The sequence below is a fragment of the Notolepis coatsorum genome (assembly GCF_963971535.1).
Source record: "Notolepis coatsorum genome assembly, chromosome: 2".
Taxonomy (NCBI): Eukaryota; Metazoa; Chordata; class Actinopteri; order Aulopiformes; family Paralepididae; genus Notolepis; species Notolepis coatsorum.
Window position 1 is genome coordinate 178,250,499 of NC_140166.1, and position 23,208 is coordinate 178,273,706.

Consider the following 23,208-nt stretch of genomic DNA (forward strand, 5'->3'; position numbering starts at 1 on the left):
ATTTTTTCAGATCTTGCTCAAAAATATCTAATGCCGGGCCCCTAGCCAGGTGTCTAAATGGCGGTGCTGGCATGCTGCGGCCTGTAAGCATTTCATGCGGTGTTAGCTGTGTTTGGCGGTTTACGCTGCTTCTAATAGCCATCAGAGCAAGCGGCAAAGCATCAATCCAGTTAAGCTTAGTTTGCATACAGATTTTCAACAGTTTGTTTTTAATGACCAGATTGGCCCTTTCCACCTTTCCCTGCGACCCGGGACTATAGACACAGGAAAGGCGCTGTCTTATACCTAATTTCTGCATCAGCCCTTTAACCACCTTGTTGATGAACTCGCGGCCATTATCGCTTTGTAATATCGTGGGAATTCCAAATCTCGGAACGACCTCGCGACACAGGAACTTGATCACTGTGTCCGCGTTCTTGTGTTTAGATGGAATGGCCTCAATCCAGCGACTAAAGCAGTCCTCTACTACCAGGAGGTATCGTTTGCCCTGCACTGGCGTTATCATATCCGTGTAGTCCATAATCAGGTGTCTGAATGGTCCCTCAGGGAGGGGTGTGTAAGCCGCCACTGTCGGTACTCCTTTGCGCACATTGCCCTGTAAGCATGTTAAACACCTGGCTAGTGTAACGTCAATTTGTGCCTGAAGCTTTGGGGACCAAAATCCCATTTTCGTGATTCGTCTCAGGGTCTCTGCTCTTGCACAGTGATCAACACCATGAGCCTCAGGTATCACCAAGGACAGAAGATCGATGGAGGCGACTATCAAACCGTTATGACTCCTCCACAGACCATCTGCCCCCCTTACAGCCCCCCTCTCCGTCCACGACTGTTTCTCGGCCTGCGTGGCTGAGTCCTGAAGATCACTCAAATTATCCTCAGTTACCTCACTCGTCAGTTCGGCCGCAAACATCAGAACAGCCGTGGACGGCACCGCAGCCGCCGCCTTCGCGGCCTCGTCCGCCGCGTTGTTTCCCGTTGTCACAAAGGACAGGTCTTTTCTGTGTGCCTGGCACTTTACGATAGCAATGCTTTTGGGCAACTTTACAGCCTGAATAAGCGCCACAACCTGCTTGTGGTGAAGGATCGGTGAGCCGTCCGATTTCTTAAAGCCTCTTGCCTTCCAAATGGCCGCGAATAGGTGGCATACGCCATGCGCATAAGCAGAGTCTGTAAAGATGTTAACCGTGCGATCTTTAGCTATTATGCATGCTTCTGTTAGTGCTATTAGTTCTGCAAGCTGGGCCGAACATGGTTGCATGCATTGTCCGGCCTTTCTTGTTAGTGTTTCTCCGTTAGGTTTGCACTGTACGACGGCGTATCCTGACCTTAAATTTTCCCCCTCCCGATAGCAGGACCCATCCACAAAAAGTGAGAGTTCTGCTATCGCGAGCGGGTCGACTCCCAAATCAGGACGGAGTTTCACGAAAGCCTGTACCTCCACCTCGCACTCATGCGGTTGACCCTCGCTCGGGAGTGGTACCAGATCCGCCGGGTTACTGCCGTGGCATGTTTTTATCGTAACGTCCGAGTACTGCAGGAGCCTCATGTAAGCCTGTTGCCGTTGGCTGGTCAGAACAAATTTGCCTCTTTCAATCAAGTTTGCCAATTTGTGATGTGTCCAAATGCAAATGTCATATCCCATTGTCACGGCCGTTGCTTTCTCATACATCAAATGTGCTGCGGCCAGGGCCTGATAACAAGGTGGCAGACCCTGCTCTACCGGCGAAAGAGCTCTAGAGTAATATGCTATCGGTTGTTTTTTCCCACTCCCCCCCTGTGTTTGAGTCAGGACAGCTGTCGCATGCTGCGCTCTATGTGAGACGAATAGGTGGAAACACTTCTCATAATCCGGCAGCGCCAGGGCAGGGGCCTGTAACAACAGACGCTTAATGTTTATGAACGCGTCCTCCCCCTCCTCGGTCCATGTCAAGGGAGCGCGAAGCTTGTCTGTACCCGCCTCTTTTATCATCATCCTCAACGGCGCTGTCGCTATCGTATAGTCCTCCACCCACTCAGAGCTATACCCAGTCATCCCTAAAAACGTCATCATTTGTCGGACCGTCAACGGCCTAGGTGCCTTGGATACAGCTTCGAGCTGCGTGGGTGAGATGTTTTTTATGCCCTTTTGAATGACGCGAGACAAGTACTCAACTTTTGGCTGGCAGTACTGCAGTTTTGAACGGGATGCCTTGTGGCCTCCCATGGCCAATCCACTCAAAACTTTGATGGAGTCCTCATGGCACTGCTGACGTGTATCCGAGCAGATTAGAATGTCATCTGCATACAGTAAGACCGTGCTGAGTAGTGTGTCGCACACTCCTTGCAGGTCTTCCTTGAGCGCCTTCGAGAAGTAATGTGGCGAGTGCGCGAACCCTTGTGGCAACCGGGTGTAAGAGTATTGTTTCCCCCTGTGGGTAAAAGCAAACAGATACTGAGACTCTTTTTCCAATGGAACACTGAAGAATGCCTGCGTGAGATCAATGACCGTATAGTACTGCGAGCTACTCGGGATGTTTGTCAGGAGGGTGTGTGGATTAGCGACTTCCGCCTCTGGTCCAGACACCACGTCGTTCACCGCCCTCAAATCGTGTACCAGTCTGTACCTAGCCCTGTCCGCCTTTAGCACTGGGTGGATAGGTGTATTACATCTGGATTTGAAAGGGACGAGCACTCCTGCCTTTAACAGTCCCTCAATCTGATGTGATATAGCTTCCTCCGACTCTGGCTTCATTGTATATTGTCTGATAAAGGGTGGTCTACAACCCTTCTTTAACCTGACCTTCACTGGCTGTGCCGACAATATTAGACCCACATCTGTGTCGTGTTTTGACCACAACTGTTCTGGGGTGCGCGCCAACATGTCCTGTTCCAGCAAAGCGTCCGCCTCTGGAATAACGCAAGGGTCTCCTGGTAATCTGATTACTTGCGGTTTTGCCAAAACCGAAAAGGAAATCATTATTTTTATGAAACTCCCATCTGCGCTGTTCCAAATTAGCGGAGATTCCGTGGAGACCCACCTTTGAGTCTCGGATTCCTGTATCATTGAACCTAGATGTTCGGATTCGTAACCAGGATTTATTCTCAGAGTGATGTGTGGGGCGGCGTCTCTTAGTCTATGTTGTTCCCGTAGATACTTACTTGTGTTAACCCTCAACGCCGCGCCCTGTCTCCCTACAATTACCGTAGATGAGTTAATCTGCACCTGCTCGGGCTGTCCCTGCAACCATGCCTTGTTCCTAATTAGGTCACTATTCGTCAAATACTGTAGTGTGCAATGTGCCTCCATGTTTGTTTGTCTAGACTGAGGCAGTTGGGCCTTCAGAAATGGCTCCCAGGGGTCACAGACCCTTTGCAGCTCTGCATCTATGTTGCCCAGCCAGAACACAGTGGCCTCTTTCTCCCCTGTCCCTTGTAACATCATTTGGTACACGTCTTGTTCAATTTGAATCCCCTCAGGCGTACATAGGATTTTACAGCCTAGTTTACACATTGCATCTCGTCCCAAGAGATTGCGCGGGGTGCTGTCCGAAATTAATACAGGTATTGTTATGGTCTTGTTGTTAAACGTCATAGAGATTGGATCTGACGTGGGTATTAGTTGTGTTTTTCCCGAGAATCCGACCGTCCGAACATACTGTCCAGACTGGGGTAAGTGAGCGGCGTATTTTTGCTTTATGCAGGAAAAACCTGCTCCAGTGTCTGCCATCATCTCTGTTAATTTGCCCTCCACTAGGACCTGCAGAATAGGTTCTTGCTCAGCTCCCTTGGAAACCACAATCATTTGATTTCCCCCCGTCGCATTCTCTGGGCACCCCTAGTGATTACCCCCCTGATTTCGGGGCCCTCTTGTCTCCCCCTGGTTGTAGGGCCCTTGTGACTCCCCCTGGCGCACGGGTCTTCCATACTCCGAGCCGGGACGGTATGGTTGCCCACATCTCATTTCCCTGTGTCCCTGCATGCCGCAGTTCCAACAGTGGAAACGGGAAAACTGTTGTTCGTTCCCCGGTCCCTGTGTAATCCGTGGGCCTGATTGCCCATTCCCTGCCTGCCGCCTGGGCGCCTGGTTCTGTGAACTATAGCCATAGCTTCTCACTACCTGAGGTGCAGGCGGGGGTCCCTGGTCCTGCATGGGTGGAGAGGTAGCAGATGACACCATTACTGCCTGCAGCCTCCTTTGGGGCTGCAGTTGTTGCTGAGTTAACTTCCTTGCGTCATTTCTATCCTGATCCCTGACTTTCTGCTCCTGAGCCCTTTGCTTCTCCACACTATGTGTCACATGTGCACAGAACAAAGGATAAATCATGTCCATTAACCCCACCACGTCTTCCAGTCTATTCTTAACCACCTCTGGAAGCCCTCTCATCACACTTTCTCTAAACATCGCTCTCTGCAACGGGTCAATTTCTGGGTTGTGTCCTAGCTCACCTCTCCACTCCTTCAGTACTTTGTTCACATAGGCGCCAGGCCCTTCCGTCTCCATTATGGGGTTGCCTGCCAGTTTTGCCGGATTAATACGTGATGGATATTGATTCCTGAGTTTGTACCACAACGCCGCTCTATGCGCGTTGAATATGTCTCCATCATGGGCCTGCGTGTCGCATGCCACTCGCATCGATGTATCACCCATGATGTCCCGGCAGGCACCAACTCCTAGCAAACGCGTCAACAGGGCTTTGACGTCACCCACTGCTAGCAGAAAAGGTGACGTATTTTCCTCAAACTGCGTGATCCACCTGGAGGCTCCTTCTGAAAGGTCCGGTAGTCTTGCTATTAAGCCATCGATGTCTAGAGGTGACCATGGCATGTGAAAGATATCGTTCCCCTTTATTAGCAGGGGAAACTGGCCTGTGCTTGTCACACTTCCCATGAATGTAGGGGCGAAAGTCAGGGTTCCTGTAATGTTTCCTTTCTCCTGTCCTGGTTTCGTGTCGTTCTCACCTTCCTCCTCAGTCAACAGTTTACTGTGGCCACACGCTCCGTGTTTCTCTGATGTCTGCTGTGCCACATTTTGACGGGCCTCTTCCTCTATCTTCCTCCCGACTCCCTCCCTCTGCCTGCCCAGGTTCTCTACCTCCTCTTCCTCTGCATTATACAACTTCCGACGTGCTGTCTCGTTATATGCCGCCAGGACTTTCGGATAGAGATCCTGCGGGGTCAGTTTGGGGGGGGTATCTCGCCTAAGGGAGGTCTCTGATCTAGCGGGGGTCTCTGACCTAGCGGGGGTCTCTAATTCCGCCTCCTCATATTCTCCTCTTATTGTCACAGTGCCCACCGGCAATTGCGTGACATAAGGTGGGGATGTTGGTTTCCCTATATCCGTCTCTCTCTGATTTAGCGCTAAAGCTTCCTGCCTGTATGCTCTCCCCTTCTGGGCGTAGAGCTTCATTACCCCCAACTCTTCTGTCCTCTTTCTCAACCTCTTTTTGCTGTTGTCGCCTGCCTTGTGATTACGAATCATTACATTCATCTCTTCGCATAGGCCGAGATCAAAAGTACCTCCGGAAGGCCATTTTGTGTCCCTGGCCTTTGTGCGCCTCTGCCAACGGACACCTACCTTGAGAATTAGGTTTTTTAGGAGCGGGTTCCGGTCTATCAGTATGTCTTCTGCTGTATGCATCTTGATTGAATTTAGGACAGGTGAGGCACTAGTGAAAACAAACCGTTATGTCAAGTGTGTAGTTGTTCGTGTTTACTAACTTTGTATATGTCTTGTGTGTTTATTGCGTTGTTTAGTGTGTGCGTGTGCTTATTGTGTGTGTGTGTGTGTGTGTGTGTGTGTGTATGTGTGTCTGTGTGTGTGTGTGTGTGTGTCTGTGTGTGTGTCTGTGTGTGACTGTGTGTGTGTGCGTCTGTGTGTGTCTGTGTGTGACTGTGTGTGTGTGTGTGTGACTGTGTGTGTGTGTGTGTGTGTGTGTGTGTGTGTGTGTGTGTGTGTGTGTGTGTGTGTCGGTGTGTGTGTGTGTCTGTGTGTGTGTGTGTGTGTGTCGGTGTGTGTGTGTGTCTGTGTGTGTGTGTGTGTGTCTGTGTGTGACTGTGTGTGTGTGCGTCTGTGTGTGTCTGTGTGTGACTGTGTGTCTGTGTGTGACTGTGTGTGTGTGTGTGTCTGTGTGTGTGTGTGTGTGTGTGACTGTGTGTCTGTGTGTGACTGTGTGTGTGTGTGTGTGTGTGTGTGTGTGTGTGTGTGTGTGTGTGTGTGTGTGTGTGTGTGTGTGTGTGTGAAAGAGAGAATGAATGTGTGTGTGTGTGGGAGAGAGAATGTGTGTGTGAGTGAAAGAGAGAAAAAGTATGTGTGTGAGAGAAAGTGTGTCACGGCCAAGTGAATATTCTGATTATTATTCAGACTTTAGTGAGATGAATAAACATTCCATTCTATATGAAAGATTACATTTTTTGAAAACACATTTCCGTCACACAATACGGAGGTAATACGCTCAACTTAATATACACGACTGATTTAGAGTCTTGAGTTTAACTGCTGGTTATTGTGTGTGTGTATGTGTGTGTGTTCACACCACCAGAGGTCAGCAAACCCAAGAGAGAGAGAGAGAGAGAGAGAGAGAGAGAGAGAGAGAGAGAGAGAGAGAGAGAGAGAGAGAGAGAGAGAGAGAGAGAGAGAGAGAGAGAGAGAGAGAGAGAGGGGGAGAGTTATCTCTCTTGGCTCAACGCCCAGACTTAAAGCAGGGGCCTGCTTTTTTCCAGCCCTGTTCTTTTTAAGAACAGATTACCTTTGTCGTCTTCAAGTTCGACTTTGTCGTTGCGGTCAATCAGGTTTTTGTCTTTTCAGACAAACAGAGGGGGAAGAGGGATAGTAAGTTGTTTGTTTCACATGTATTTAACGTTTTACAGACAGTTCATGCTGACTAGTGTCACGTTTTAGACTCGAACGTGAAAAATGTGAAAGATATTTAAATATTACAACCGGCCGGTCGAGTATATAAAGGAAAGGAGAAAACAGTCCAGTCCTTTCTGGGTCCTTCAAAGTATTTATACAAGGTAAATATAGCTACTCTCTCAAACAAACAAACGCTGCCCTCCTTTTTCAAGGCCTAACAACAAAACAAACTAGAGTCTCGTCGGCCAAACAGGTCATAATGATGTCTGCAGGTCACATGACAATAGATGATCTACTAACATGCAAGTACTGAACAGGTCAAAAATAGATTGAATGCCAAGATGACGGTAGGTCTGAAAAACGTATGTAGATTCTCCCGACTCACAGTCCCTTCTTCCCGCCTCTTGCGAGGAAAACAACCCTTATATTACAGACCAATAAAAATGGAATTAACCCCTTAGAACACTGCCTTCCTTCACCGGCCCGTTTGTTTTTCAATCCATGTAGATAAAACCCATCTTGGTTTTTCTAAACACCATGGCTATGCACTATCTTCTATCTTCGTTCGTTTTTATTTGGCTTAAAAGATCAAAACAACCATGTGTGCACAGTGAACTCACATCTTTCTCCGGAGCGCTGTTTCTCCTAGATGAGAATGAGTGTGTATATGTGTCTGAGAGAGATGTGTGTGTGTGTGAGTGTGAGAGAGTATGTGTGTGTGTGTGAATGTGAGAATGAGTGTGTGTGTGTGTGTGTGAGAGAGTATGTGTGTGTGTGTGAATGTGAGAATGAGTGTGTGTGTGTTTTGAGGGTCCTATTTGTAAGTGTGTGTGTGGCGTGTACTGGTATATGCTTGTGTGAGAGGGACGGAACCTACAAAACAACCATGTGTGCACAGTGAACTCACATCTTTCTCCGGAGCGCTGTTTCTCCTAGATGAGAATGAGTGTGTATGTGTGTCTGAGAGAGATGTGTGTGTGTGTGAGTGTGAGAGAGTATGTGTGTGTGTGAATGTGAGAATGAGTGTGTGTGTGTGTGTGTGTGTGTGTGAGAGAGTATGTGTGTGTGTGTGAATGTGAGAATGAGTGTGTGTGTGTTTTGAGGGTCCTATTTGTAAGTGTGTGTGTGGCGTGTACTGGTATATGCTTGTGTGAGAGGGACGGAACCTACTAACAGCCAGGACACAGTTAACCTGGTTCTACTACAGCCAGGACACAGTTAACCTGGTTCTACAATGCTACAGCCAGGACACAGTTAACCTGGTTCTACAATGCTACAGCCAGGACACAGTTAACCTGGTTCTACTACAGCCAGGACACAGTTAACCTGGTTCTACTACAATGCTACAGCAATGCTACAGCCAGGACACAGTTAACCTGGTTCTACAATGCTACTACAGCCAGGACACAGTTAACCTGGTTCTACAATGCCCGACAGGTACCAGCCCACCACGACAAGTAAGAGGAGACTCGCCTAGGAGGCCTCTCCTCCAACGCTCACCGATGTGCCAGCCATCCATGGCATCGTACCTTGGCACACTGACGTTCCCGGACTTCACGCACGAGAACAGAGCACAGTACACAGAGCTACGAATGTGCTTAGAGACAATGATGTCTGATGTAACTGATGAACCGTACAAGTATGCTATCCTACTCAAGCACCTGAAGGTGCCCAGAGCGCACAATATAGCGCTGGCATATTCCACCTCTACTACCCCATACACCGCGGCGCTAGCAGCCCTCGACCAAACGATATGGACGCATATGGGACTACGTAATACAAGAGATAAGGAATATTGACCGTCTACCCCCAGCCACAGACAATCGCTCACTAGATGACCTGTCTATCAAAGTACAATCCCTGGTAGGGATGCTGGGGGCACAAAGGGAAAAGGGTATGCACGAACTGTATGCAAACTCTAATGTCGAGAGGATTTTAGAGAAGCTTCCGCCCGCCCGACAAGAGCGCTTCAGGCGGCAAAGAGACCACCGTGATCCTAACGGTCCCGAGCCATCCCTCCTAGACCTAGCCGACTTCCTGGCGAGAGAAGTCAACAGCCTACGGTTGGATACGTTCGTGCGGAGCACACCAAGCTCCAGAGAGGGACCTAGGAGAGCAAACGATGGCCGCAGGCTGGTGACCGTCATGCACCAAGCCGAATCAGTACCGAGCAACAAGAACCACAGTACCCCCCTCGATGAAAGAGAAGTGAAAGATTGTATGCCCGTACTGCGAAAAGGAACACTGGCTGTCACACTGTGACATGTTCAAGAAGATGACCGCCGACGAGGTGAGTCAATGGATAAAGTCCAACCGACGCTGTTACCGATGTGCGCGCAGTCACATGGCAGCCGAGTGCCGCCTAAAGAAGAGGTGTAGTCGGTGTGACGGAGCCCACTTGGACGTCCTACATGACAGTAACAGAAGAAAGCCTGCACCCTCAAGCAGCACAAAGGCAAGTGTTATGTACATTGACCCCGCCAGCAGCGGGGGCGCCCGGGTGCTCTTGAAGGTGGTCCGCGTAACATTGAGTTACGAAGACAAGGTCATGGACACCTACGCCGTCCTTGACGACGGGTCAGAGAAGACCCTTCTCCTCGCGTCCGCTGCGGCCCAGCTGGGGCTGCGGGGGAGCGAAGAAACGATGACGATTCGGACAATAAGAAGAGACCTGAAGACGATAAAGGGCGAGAATGTCTCCTTCACTATCGGAGCAAGCGGGCAGCCAGAGAGACGGTATAGGATCACTAACGCTTTCACCAGCCAAGACATAGGCCTGTCGCAGTACACCTACCCCATCGCCAAGCTGATGGATAAATATGTGCACCTGCGTCAACTACCTATACCGCTCATAGACGGTGCCACCCCGACCCTGCTGATAGGATCCGACCATGCACACCTCATCGTCCCGATGGACCGGGTCCACACTGGGCCCAGAGGCTGTCCAGCAGCAGTCGAGACCCGCCTAGGATGGACACTACAAGGCCCCCTCTCTAGGTCTCCTAACCGAACAGCAGCCACTAGCTGCCTCCACTCCAGAGTGACAGAAGAAGACACCACCCTCCTACAGCATGTCGAGAGGCTATGGACACTAGAGACAATACCCTTTAAGAACGAAAAGAAACACATTCGTTCCAAGGAAGACATTTATGCTATAGCCCTCCTCGAGCGGGGGACAAAGAGAGTCAAAGTCAACGGAGTGATGAGATACGCAACTCCACTCCTGAGGCGAGAGGGTATGCCTACCTTCCACGCCCCAAAAGAAGCAACGGAGCGGTATCTATCGAACACAGAGCGGCGCCTAGCCAGAGACCCCGCTCAAGCCACTGTGTACCGCGCTGAGATTGACAAGCTAATCACAGCGGGACACATAAAGAAAATTGACATTAAAGAGGCCGATCAGACGACCGAATCATGGTACGTGCCACACCACAAGGTCCACCACAACGGCAAGGACCGTATTGTGTTTAACTGCAGCTACCAGATCGGATTACAAAATCTGAATAAAGAGCTCTTGCCCGGCCCAACACTCGGCCCCTCTCTACTAGGCGTGTTGCTACGTTTCCGCCAAGACAAGGTGGCCATCAGCGGCGACATCAAAGGGATGTTCCTGCAGGTGCGACTAGTGGAGGAGGACAAGCCCCTGCTGCGGTTCTTATGGAGAGAGAGGATCGGGGATGAGCAACCATCCATCTATCAATTGGAAGTCCTCCCTTTCGGAACCACATGCAGCCCATGCTGTGCTACGTTTGCACTGCAAAAACACGTCGCAGAGGACCCAGCAGCTGATGAAGAGGTCCGACAAAGTGTAGGAAATAGTTTCTACGTGGACAACTGTCTGCAAAGCGTCTCGACGCCAGAAGAAGCCAAGGCCCTCCTACTCAAGCTCCGCGCCTCCCTGATCAAAGGCGGCTTTGATCTCCGGCAGTGGGCCAGCAGCGACCCTCAAGTATTACGCAGCCTCTCCCCAGAGGACAAGGCAGCAAGCAGCGAGACCTGGATGGCGACCATCCCAGGAGAAGCCCAAGAAATGACATTGGGACTAGTCTGGCGCTTCAAAACAGACTCGCTCCATTATAAACACACACCCCTGACCAAGGAGCAGGGAAGGTCGACTTCACTACCGACCACAAGACGGAGTGTATACAGAACACTTGCCAGACAATATGACCCGTTGGGATGTATTCTACCTTACACCACCAGGGCAAAGATGATTGTAAGAGCGTTATGGGACAAGGACCAGGGCTGGGACGACCCCATACCCGAACACCTTGCCTCCACATGGAGAGAGTGGGAGACAGAACTCAGCTCACTCCCAGGTGTCAACATACGCCGCAGCTACTTCCCACCCACAGTGAGGCCGGAGACGTGCCAGATGGACCTGCACGTCTTCAGCGACGCCTCCGAAGTAGCCTACGGTTCGGTGGCCTACTTGCGTGCCCGAGAGGAGGGAGGAGAAATACATACTGCCTTCATCCTGGCTCGCTCAAGAATAGCCCCCCGCAAGCAACAATCTATCCTGCGTCTAGAGCTCTGCGCAGCCCTAGCAGGAGCGCAACTCGCCACGTTAATCCAACGTGAACTCACCATCCCGGTGCAAAGAACAATCCTGTGGTCAGACTCCATGACCGTACTCACATGGATCCAGTCCGATTCGTGCAGATACAAGGTCTTCGTGGGAGTCAGAATCACAGAGATCCAAGATTTAACAGAAGCAGCAAGCTGGAGGTATGTGGACACAAAACACAACCCAGCTGACGTCATCACCCGGGGAATGTCCCTGGATGACCTCACCCGTCACAATCTATATAGTGACGGGCCCGAGTTCCTCAAGCTCCCGGAAGAAGAGTGGCCTACACCCACCCCACGGGAGGCGAGTGAAGAGGAGGCGGAGAAGAAGAAATCTATGTTCTGTGGGTTGACACACACACTCGTCCCCACAGACCCCAACATAGACGACTGCCTCACCCTTGAGAGTGCGCAGCTAAAGACATTCCTGTGGCACCACCCAGAGGTTCAGCCCACTACTGACATTACTGCAGCTAACTACGAAGAAGCAGAACTTCTTCTGCTACAGCGAGCCCAGAGAGACTCGTTCCCAGACGAGCTAGACTGTCTACAGGGATCAAAGCCAGTCCCGTCAGACAGCAGACTGCTCCACTTAGCCCCTGAGAGCGACGCCCATAATCTCATCAGAGTGGGTGGTCGTCTGAGGAGAGCCCCAGACTTACCGAATGACGTCAAGTACCCGATAGTCTTAAACAGCCGACACAAGGTCACAGAGCTTATCATAAAGAAATACGACGAGGACGTGCACCACGCCGGGGCAGAGAGAGTCTTCGCGGAGATCAGACGTCGTTATTGGATACTGCAAGGGAGAGAAGCAGTATGACGCTTCCAGCGGACTTGTCTAGACTGTCGTAAATGGCGAGCACAGCCCAGTATACCCCGGATGGCTGACCTACCCCCCTGTCGCCTCTGACTCGGCGACAAGCCCTTTCACTCCACCGGTATGGACTGTTTCGGCCCGCTGTATGTAAAGAAAGGAAGAGGGACTGAGAAGCGGTGGGGTATTGTATTCAAATGCATGACCACCCGAGCGATACACATAGAACTCCTTCCAACCATGAGCACAGACTCATTCCTTATGGCCTTCCGGAGATTCACATCGCGGAAAGGGAAACCGTCTATATTATTGTCTGATCACGGGACAAACTTCAAAGGCGGAGAAAGAGAGCTGAGAGAGAGCTTCCAAGCTATGGGCCCAGAACTTAAGACCCACCTCGCTCCCTCTCAGATTGATTTCCAGTTTAATCCCCCGAATGCACCTCACTTCGGTGGAACTTGGGAACGAGAAGCACGTTCAATAAAGACAGCCCTGTATGCCGTGCTTGGGGCCCAGACCGTGGCGGAAGAAGTCCTCACGACAGTCCTCACGGAGATCGAGGGAGTATTGAACTCAAAGCCCCTCGGTTACATCTCAAGTGATGTAGCAGATGTCGACCCAGTCACCCCCAACACTCTCTTGATGGGGCGGCTGGACCCCGCGCTACCACAGACAGTGTACAGGCCTGAAGAAGCGAACGGCCGAAGAATGTGGAGGTACAGTCAAGTATTGGCTGACAAGTTTTGGAACAGTTTCCTCCTCCACTATCTACCGTCTCTACAGACCCGCCAGAAATGGGTGAAAGAAAGAGACAATTTGACAGAAGGAACAGTCGTCATGATTATCGACCAGTCACTACCCCGAGCTATGTGGCCGGCCGGCCGCGTAAGCAAAGTGATCACTGGTGCCGACGGAAGGGTCAGAGCGGCAGAAGTGCTCGTCCAAGGGCGGACATACACCCAGCCCGTGGCGAGGCTGATAGAGTTGCCAAGGCTCCCCGACACTCTTGATGACGACCATGACTTTGTGAACTGCCCTACCCTCACAACAGACATTGAGTAGTGGACAGTGCGGTTAATCTGTCTCTGCTTATCTAATTAGGTGGGACTAATTAGGAGGCGGCTGTTACGAAGGATCAGATTAAACCGAATATATATATTTATTAATTGATATATATTGCATAATATTTGTATATCGTTTGATATCCCTTGTGTATTCCTTGTACATATACACGGAATATCCCTTTAACCTAGTACAGACCATAATATTTCGTTCTCTTATTGGACAGCGGTCCCTTAGGCGCCACTGCCATACCCCCAAGGTCTGGTTCAAAGTCACCGCCAAAGACTTGCCTGGACATGAACGGCTCTGCGCAAGGATACGAGACAGGAATAAAGCTGGTACTAGTTTGTTCACCTAACGTATAAATACGGCGCAGGTGAATACAGAAGTTAAGTTACCCAATAAGTTGAAGCCTCACCCACGATACAACGTGCGGTGAAGTATGGCCTGTTTGGCCCCAAATAGAGCATTGAGACCGCGTGCGAATTAATAACTGAAGTATCAGAGTTTAACGCTGTACCGTCGAGTTCGACCTATTCTATTAATTCAGTAATAGTCTATTTATGTATAGTGTATCGTGCGGCTACCGTTCTACAGTGACCAGCATCACCAACGTTTCCTCGTACCAGCTAGTGTGCTTATCCAGGCTGGGCAGCTTACCCTGGCGCCTTCACCCGAGGAGCCCTAGACGAGGACCGTGTGGACATGTACACTGGATAACCTACCCGACGACTACATAGCCCTTTTCGGCTGGATTATATTTGCTTTGGTCCTGTAATTGATGGAGCGGAGAATCGTCTACACCCACAATTGTGTGGGATTTACCCTGTGAGGAGCAACGTCGAGCCCGCCTCTCAGAAGCCTGAGGCTGGCTAGCTTTCTTCCATGCGGAGCTGCATGCCGGAGAACAGCTGTTATTCGTCTGCGGATCAAGAGATTATTGCACCGTCTCCTGTACTTGGAGTCTCCCTATTCTTCGTTGACCCAGACTCTGCTACCGACAAATCCTCTCCCCTTGCTGGCCTACAACCGGAGGGACCCTACCAGTATCTCCCGCTGCCTTACTAGTGTACCATAGATATAATTCCTAAGATACAGGTGGTATTCATTATCTCCTGCGTAATATGATAATGGACTTACGTTATTGATTTGCTCACGCACATTCCTTCGCCTTATAAGCGCAACCCTACGTAAAGTATTGTTATATACTATCATTGCTGCTAATAAATATTATTATAACCCAGTTTTGTGTGGAACCGTGTCATTGTGGGAAGTGTTCATCTGATATACCTGTGTACTGTATGGCCAGTAGTAATGTACATAAGACAGTAGTGGTTTAATGATACCATACTTATATAATACAGTCAGGGAATTGTACCCCTCAGTTACAAACACTAAGGGACAGAGAGATGAGAAACACATATACAGGGTCGGGGAGAGGTAGAGCAGGGGAGAACAGTTCTCGATGTATGTTCTCTTATTGTGCAAATAAACCTTTCTCAAAGTGTTTGCATTTATACAATTTCTTCATGCATGCTATTTCTCACAAATTCTTCAACAAATGATACTTTAAAAAAGTGGTGGGGACAAAATGGTCCATTTCAAAAAGTGGGGTTGATATGTCCCCAGTATAAATGACACCTATGTGCATAGCTGCATCTCATCTTCATCTTCCCAGCTTTCAGATGATACACCACTTCTATGTAGCATCTACTGTTGACCTGCTATCTCCCCCTAAAAAAGGCAAAGATGGGTCTCTGTGTAAGGGTTAATGATGTGTATGCAATGTGTAGGGTTAATAATGTGTATGCAATGTGTAGGGTTAATAATGTGTATGCAATGTGTAGGGTTAATAATGTGTATGCAATGTGTAGGGTTAATAATGTGTATGCAATGTGTAGGGTTAATAATGTGTATGCAAGTAATTTGAGATGCAGTTCTGCACCGTGTCAACTTATTCTAGTCATAAATCTGTAATACACATTGAATTTTGGTTTACGCTCCCATTACAATTTTGAAAGTTTATAGTGTATAAGGGCTTAGAACATTATGATTTAAGTGTATGATGTGTGTATGTCATTCCCATGCTCACTTATGTCTCATACGTTGTTGTAGCCATTTCTGGGCTGATACCATTTGTTACACAGATTTGGTGCAAAACGTAATCATTTCTGACCACTCGTGAATTGATAAACATGTTCCGAAATTCCTCCAAAATACCACATTAAGACACAGAGGCCTTGAGGAATAATTCATGTTGTGATTCTGGATGAAAACATTTGACATTTGGAGATTTCAAGAAGGGAATTTTTTGGAGATTGAATGGCAAGCACATCTGTTCTGGGAATTTCTCAGAAACCCGCCCTTATTATCAATGAACAAGTCATACATTGTCTGAATGCCCTAGGTCTCTAGGTTGTGGTTTTCACGCAACTGTGATTATCCTAGTGGTCACAATAGGTAATTTTATACAGTGAGGTCAAGAAAGAAAAACAAACATATATATATATATTAAACCTCTTCCACCCGTCCGTGCAACCTCTTCCATCTGGTACCGGACCGCAAATGACATCATGTCATAAATCATTCTCTCTAGACTGTCTGACATAATTATCGTTTTTTTTCTCCAAACATATTCAAGAGTAAACATCCTAACCATGTCATTGTCACAACAGCAGTCATGGTGTATATTTTCAGCAATACGTTCGTTTACCGATAGGTTACAGTGTTATTAATGAGATTTTAGTTTTTGAAATGTGTTTCGCGGAGATCAGCCATTTTGAATTAGCGGCCGTCGCTGAATGATGACGATTGTAGTCATTATGAGAAGAGGACATCCAGAGCTCTCAATGAGCGTTGGATTTTTTTTAAATGTATCTTATTTCTCTGGATTATATACTACAAAACTGAACGTTGTTGGCATATATTGGAGCGCAGTTAGTTTGTCTCCCCTATTGTGAACATTTAGCAACCATCCCTGTTGAAATCAAAATGGCGGAGCTGTCGTAAGAATAAAAAAACCTACTGAACATACAGTAGATTTCATTCTCTGTTATTCATGCATGCCTGCTGATACTAAATCCAAATTGAACGCTCCCATTTGAAAGAGAAGATTTGGCCCAATCCATAGATGTGCGAGTTGGTTATAATAAGGTCATTTATAGGCCTCATATTCTATATTCTATAATAATATTTCAAATCACATGCACGGATGGCAGAATTCAGTACTGTATCTACAAAACCTTCTGTTTACTCATCTTCCCTTTATTAATTTCCTTAGACCTTTTGTACATGTGATTTCAAGAAGGTACTGAGCGAGCTCAGTGGCAGTTTTTCATGTCTGGTCATTTTTAGCATGGTGTTACTCACTGTCAAAGATGCAAAGAAAAATCATAATTCATATTCTCCTTTGTTTCATCACAATTTAAGCAAGCCTATAGACACAATATTTCTGACACTGGGAATATATTCACTGAGGTCCATAGATGTCCCTAGATACCAAGAACATGCAAATGGACCAGTGGAGCAATCTTCCATTTACTTAGGTATGTATTTTAGGCGGATTTTCAGAAAGTAGGGCTCCGGGCTTAAGAGGTTAAAATGGTCTCACTACATTGAAATGGCTACTATGGGGATTAACATTATCACACATGAATACATATGAGTCTGCATGAGTCTCAGGCAGCTTTCATACCAAATGCAATTCCAAGACTGTTAAGGGACCTAAATATGCAGAAAGGTAAATACACCCTTTTTAGGATAGCCCATTTGTACTGCATGCAAGAAAAACTAAATGTTTGCCCAAAACTGCATGGGGTTAGCATAAAGTGGGCATGTCTGCATTTTATAAAGGAGAGACTTGTGGGTATCCATAGAACCCCTTTGAAATGGCCATGGCAGTTTTTAGCCTAAATCGTTGTACTGTACTTGTGCTGTATAATGACAATACATTTGAATCTAATCTAATCAAAATTTGGAGCATTGTTTAGCCCCCTTCTAAGGTTGGTACCAATAGATACCTTAGGTTGTCTAGTTTCATATGATAGCACTACCTTGAGCACGGCAGCCTCTGAAAGACAGTAATGTCGGCTGTGACACCAGCACTATTTAAGATTACTGCCTTCCAAACTTTTGCCAGGTTTGAATAGGAGCCAGTATAGTCTAGAGCAGACCTGGGCATTGTACGGCCCGCGGGCCGGATACGGCCCGCGGGATGATTCTGACCGGCCCGCGATAGATTACATGATAAAAAAAAATTAAAAAAAACGTTTTTCTTTTCATGTCAACGTTCACACGCACAATATACGCTTACCTAGGATTTGACTTGATTCAACAACAAAGCAGTCGGGGCAAGCCGAAAACGGTCGAAAGTGTGGTTATTTGATGTTTGGATTTTTTTTTTCACAACTGAGATAGGTAGATTCAATTTTTAGAGACTAAAGTACAGAGAAAAGGTACCGTTGGGTACCGGTATCGATTCACAGGTACCGGTACCGTATCGGTTCAAATGTGAACGGTACCCATCCCTACTGAACACACAACTGCAGGGCAAGGGCATTTTTGCTCATGAAATGCATAGCCATGTGAAAGCCTTCATGACAAAGTTGCAATTAATTTCAAGGCAACTAGGCAGCAACTATCTCAAACACATGAAAACCCTGAAAGAAGTCAAACCATCAGCTGATCACCGGCACAGGTACTCATCCATGTTGGGAGCACTGCATGATGAATTTTCAAGGCGTTTTCAAGATTTCAAAAAGGTTGAGGATGAAATGCAGCTGGTTTCCTCTCCCTTTACCTGCAGTGTTGATAGTTGTTCAGCTTGAACTCATTGACCTGCAGTCTGATTCACTACTGAAAGAGCACTTTAAGTCAGCATCACTGCTAGAGTTCTACACTGCTCTCAAGGAGGAGAACTTTCCAAACATGAGGAGACATGCTCAGAAGATGTTGGTTCTCGTTGGATCCACCTATATGTGAACAGACATTCTCAGTCATGACGTTTACCAAGTCCAGGTACAGATCCTCTCTCACTGATGAACATCTGTGCTTCGCATCTCCACCTCAGACATGCAACCTGACTTTGATGGACTTGTTAAAGCTCAACAGAGACTGGATTTCTCACACTGAATGAAAAAAAAATACCTGAAGAACACTAAAATGTGGAAATATAACAAGTGAAATGGGACACTTGATATTTTTTTTCTTTTTTTTGCACAGTTCTGAAAACATTAAATTTTTAATATAGGCATGTAAAGTAAAAAAGGCTACAAAACTGGGACACTTTTCTTTACACAGTTCAGTGACATGTCTTGTTTATTTTTGCTATAAGATGATGTGATGTCTTTAGAAAGCTAAGACAATCCTTGTTTCAATAGTATATGAAACTCAAAATGCCCTTTGTTATTAATGTTTCACATTTTGTTTATCATTTTGGAAATAAATTCTATTTGAATAAATGATATTTTTGAAAGCTAACCTCACCTTTTAATTGCCAAATAATAACATACACTCTTACCAGGGGTCAAAACAATGCCATTTACTGCTTTTTATATAGAAATAAAATGTATATTATGCATAATTGAGTTTGGAATTTTGGCCCGGCCCTCCAACATATTTTCAGTTGCTCATTCGGCCCCCTGGGAAAGATAATTGCCCACCCCTGGGCCCTCATTCATCAACATGACGTAGAAAATGTTCTATTTCCATACTTAAGCACAGAATTTAGAATATGTGCACGCACAAAAGAAACAGGATTTATCACACGTGCGTACACAGGTCCTACGCACACCTGTCTTGATAAATATGACTTTGATCTAAAGTTTGAGCTTGTGCACTGTTTTAAGTATTTGCATACCAGAACCGCCCCGATTAACCATATACGGTAATGGAATACCCCCATGAAATGTGGAAAAATGGACTAAGCCGAGGGAAGCGTGTTATGTGACAGGCTGACAGACGTGTACACGTACGGTGATGTCGGATATGATATCTATTAACCATTGCTGCCTGGGCAGCGCAAACACTAATAAAGACCGTGCTGGAATATGACTGCCTTTTCCCGTTTTGTTTGATTAATACCCAGGGATTAAAGTTCTCCTCAATTTTATTCCAAATCGCGACGGATTTTCCGTCAATTTTCTACCTGCTGCATATGATTTCTAGAGGCATACAATCTATTTTGATGTCAGTATTTATAGCCTATATAAACAATAATACGAGAGCATATACAAGAACAATGAATCTCACTGCCATGTATGATGTAGCCTATACGCCATGTGTAGCCTGCCTATGTGATCAATACAAACTTGAACTTGAATTCCATCATGTCTGTGTGCGGGTCACTGCGGGAACTCACAAGGCTGTTGTCACAATGTAAATAAGAACGTGCACTGAAAAGTTACAGTATGTAGTTGGTTGATTATTTGTATGACAGTCAGTAAACCCTTGCAAAAAGTATCCGTTTTATTTAATGAATTGAAAACATTCAGCATCGCCTTCCTCCCGGCATGCAGCAACAACATGTATCAGGCAAATGCGCATCGCAACATTGACTGAGTGGAATCCCTTTCTATTCACATAACTGCATTTGTGATGGAGCTTTGACAGCTACAGTAACAGTCTATTGCTCGATCCATCTCCAATATCACGATGGACCGTGCCGGTGGCAAAGACCCGAGGGTGGAGAGGACTTGAATGAATTCCATCATCATATTTATATGTTGTGTCTGTCCACTATGTTTGTTACTTTGTTATTCCCCCCCCCCTATCTATGTAAAGCGACCTTGGGTCTCTTGAAAGGCGCTATATAAAATGAAGCTATTATTATTATTATTATTATTATTATTATTATTATTATTATTATTATTATTATTATTATTATTATTGTTATTATTATTATTATCACATCTGTGCGGGAGCTCACAAATAGACTGTTAGTCTCAGTGAAGTTTCAACGGAGGTCATCTATTCTAACCAACAAATTGAAGTAGAAAGCATTTCGTGACCAATCTTATTTGGAAACATGACACACAAAATAATTCGCTTTTTATTTGAAACAATATTTAATCGCGTTTGGAGGTTGGTGTTTTGCGTCTGCCCCCCCGTGCCAAACAAGCAGGCCAACCTCTTGTTCGCGTGTGAGCCCGTTATAATTACACTACTGTCGCTATTTTACAATGAACTATAATGAATTACGGGTCATACAGAAGTTGAACACTAATGCACGGAAGCTTATTTCCGCGTTGAAACTAATGCAGAACTGAGGAGCGCCTATGCCGTAGTAACGATGTTCTACCACTGGGCGTCAGCTACGCATGCTCCGAGCTGTGCGTAAATATAAGCACGAAGTCAAGTTCAAGTTGAAATTGATGAATCCCACACTTTGCTTAGAAATGGTCGTACGCACAGATTAAGCACATATCTGTGCGTAAGTCACGTTGATGAATGAGGGCCCAGGGGTCTAGAGCTAAAACAAAGTCTAAATAATCATTTGTTTTGGCGTTTCTCACAGATGAAGTACATTTAATTTCTTGTCTAAATGATGCCCAATGGGATGGATCCCCAGAGTGTCTGGCAAGTGACCAGGCTCTGTTCCTTACCTTGAATAAAACTGATAACTTGTTACTTGGGTGAAACCCAATGGGTTGATCCATCTTTTATTCTAAGCTTTTTGAACGGTGCATGTTTGTCAATGACAGAAAGAATGGTTTTTGAGAGAACATCCAGTGCCATTTCAGATGTATAGTGTCTGTCACTGTGGAAAACATCAAATAAAAAGGCTTTGTCACTAAATTGTCTAAGATTTATCTTTGTAATCGCACAACCCGTATGCGATTTTGTCTTATTTGACCAAGTATTTCTAAGATGTACTATGGCTTGGTTCTAGTCTAATATCTGGAATGTAAACCTGGACTGTTTACTCAACTGTAAATCCCATGTTGTCAAGAAAACATGCAGATTTGTAAAGGCAATATGGCAACACGTGAGGAATCTTCATGAAAGCAACATCAGCTGGTCTCTAAGGTCCTCTCTCTCTATTTCCCTCTGCAGACCTGAGGATGTGGGCATTGATGGGCGCACTCTGTCTCTGCCAGTGTGTCTTTGGGCAACTATTGGAGGCCAGAGGGAAAGGTGTAGCGACCCAACGTTTGATCTGCAGTGCCCCAGGGATACCTGGAAAGCCAGGAAAGCCCGGCCACAGCGGGTCCCCCGGGGCTGATGGGAATCTGGGGATCCCAGGGAGAGACGGTAGAGATGGCAGAAAGGGGGAGAAAGGAGAAAAGGGAGATCCAGGTATAACTCTATAAAACACCCTTAAAAGGAACACGCCAACATTATGGGAAATGTGGTTACCTTCTTCTCCAGAGTCAGACAAGAATATATATACCAATTTCCTCCCTGTGTGTTCAGTAGAAAGCTACAGTATCTGGCTGCAAGCTAGCCTATCTTGGCACAGCCTAGCTTTAAACTCAGACCAACAGCTAGGCTAGCTGGTCTGTATCCGCTTCCATTCATTTGTGCTAAGCTAGGCTAACTTGGAGCCGGATAGCTTTCTACTGAACGCACAGAGAGGAAATTGGTATCTATCTTCTTGTCTGACTCTGGAGAAGACGGTAAGTTAATTTCCCATAATGTTGCAGTGTTCTTTTAACATTACTTTAATTAGCCTTGCCAATAAGACCATCCCACCACTTATACTGTATATCTTGATTTGAAAATGTACCTCATGTGCCAGCTGGAATAGATGTGATAAGCGAGTTGCAAAGAAAAGCACATTCCAATTAATACAATGTTATCCTAAAATGTGCATAGCTGTCCTACATGCAACACCCTTTAAATCTACAGTATACATATCAGGGTTGGGATCAATTCACTTTCCATTCAGTCAATTAAAAATATAAACATAAATTGCTATTTACCTGCTGATGATGGAACATTCATTCACATTTACTCGTTTAAAAAAGAAATGTAATTGAACTGAATTAATTTAATTGAAAATGAATCAGTCTCAACTCGAGTTATTATGACATGTGATGTGCATCAAAGTCTCCAAGTCCCAAGAACAATAATGTTCAGTCTCCAAGCTTCCAAGATCAAGATCAAGTCAAGTCAAGTCAAGTCAAGTCAAGTCAAGTCAAGTCAAGTCAAGTCATGTCAAGTCAAGACATGTATGGTTTGTAGTGTTTCCACATTGGTTGTTTGTGGTGGTGGTGGCTGGCCGGCATACACCAGATAGAAAACACTGTACATGTCATTTGTCATTTTTATTTGTTCTGTTCATGGTAAAAGTTCCATAAAAGAAGAAAGAAAAAAGTGTCTCATAATCAAAGCACATTCCATGAGTGAAAGGGAGCCGGGAGAAGAAAATCATATTTTGCCTGCCCAAATTTACTCCAAACAATAAATAAACAATAGAAATAGATGGTCTGTCAATTACAGATATTTAACATCAATCTCTCTTACAATAACATGAGAGAAAAAGATCATCAAAGTCAAACGGAAACATGTTACCCCTCAACTTCATGAAGTCCAATTGTTCTTTCATTATACATTTGATTGAACTGAAAGATTTGTGTACAGCTCTTTAAATCATTCTGGAGAGAATTCCACAGTTTCCTTCTATGGTTCTCATCCTGAAAACAAACAACTTCTGCACGCTTTCTGGCGATACTCTGCTTTTTGCCCTGGTAGTATGTTATATTGTGTCCTGTTTTGTGAGATCTACTTGTCTGTCTGATAATGTGGTGGGCCTCCACAAATAAATCTATGTACAGGAAAACACTGGCGTGTTACTAATTCCTTCTCCTTGCAATGACAGAAAGGGTTCATAGTTCACACGGGAAAAGCTGCCGTGAAGGTGAAAATATGGAAGAACAAACTTCAATCACTATCTCTGTTGCCGTCATCCAAGAGAAACATGGCGTTG

At 46.2% G+C, this 23,208-nt stretch overlaps 1 protein-coding gene across 2 annotated transcripts in view; it reads left to right on the forward strand.

Moving 5' to 3' along the window:
* c1qtnf7 (C1q and TNF related 7) overlaps window positions 1–23,208 on the forward strand; it is a 39,552-nt gene that overhangs the window by 13,644 nt on the left and 2,700 nt on the right. For both annotated transcript variants that reach the window (XM_084309329.1, XM_084309328.1), the window contains exon 2: window positions 21,333–21,575. In XM_084309329.1, the coding sequence (XP_084165455.1) occupies window positions 21,341–21,575 (235 nt within the window). In that variant the 5' untranslated portion in view covers window positions 21,333–21,340. The remainder of the gene's footprint in view (window positions 1–21,332; window positions 21,576–23,208) is intronic.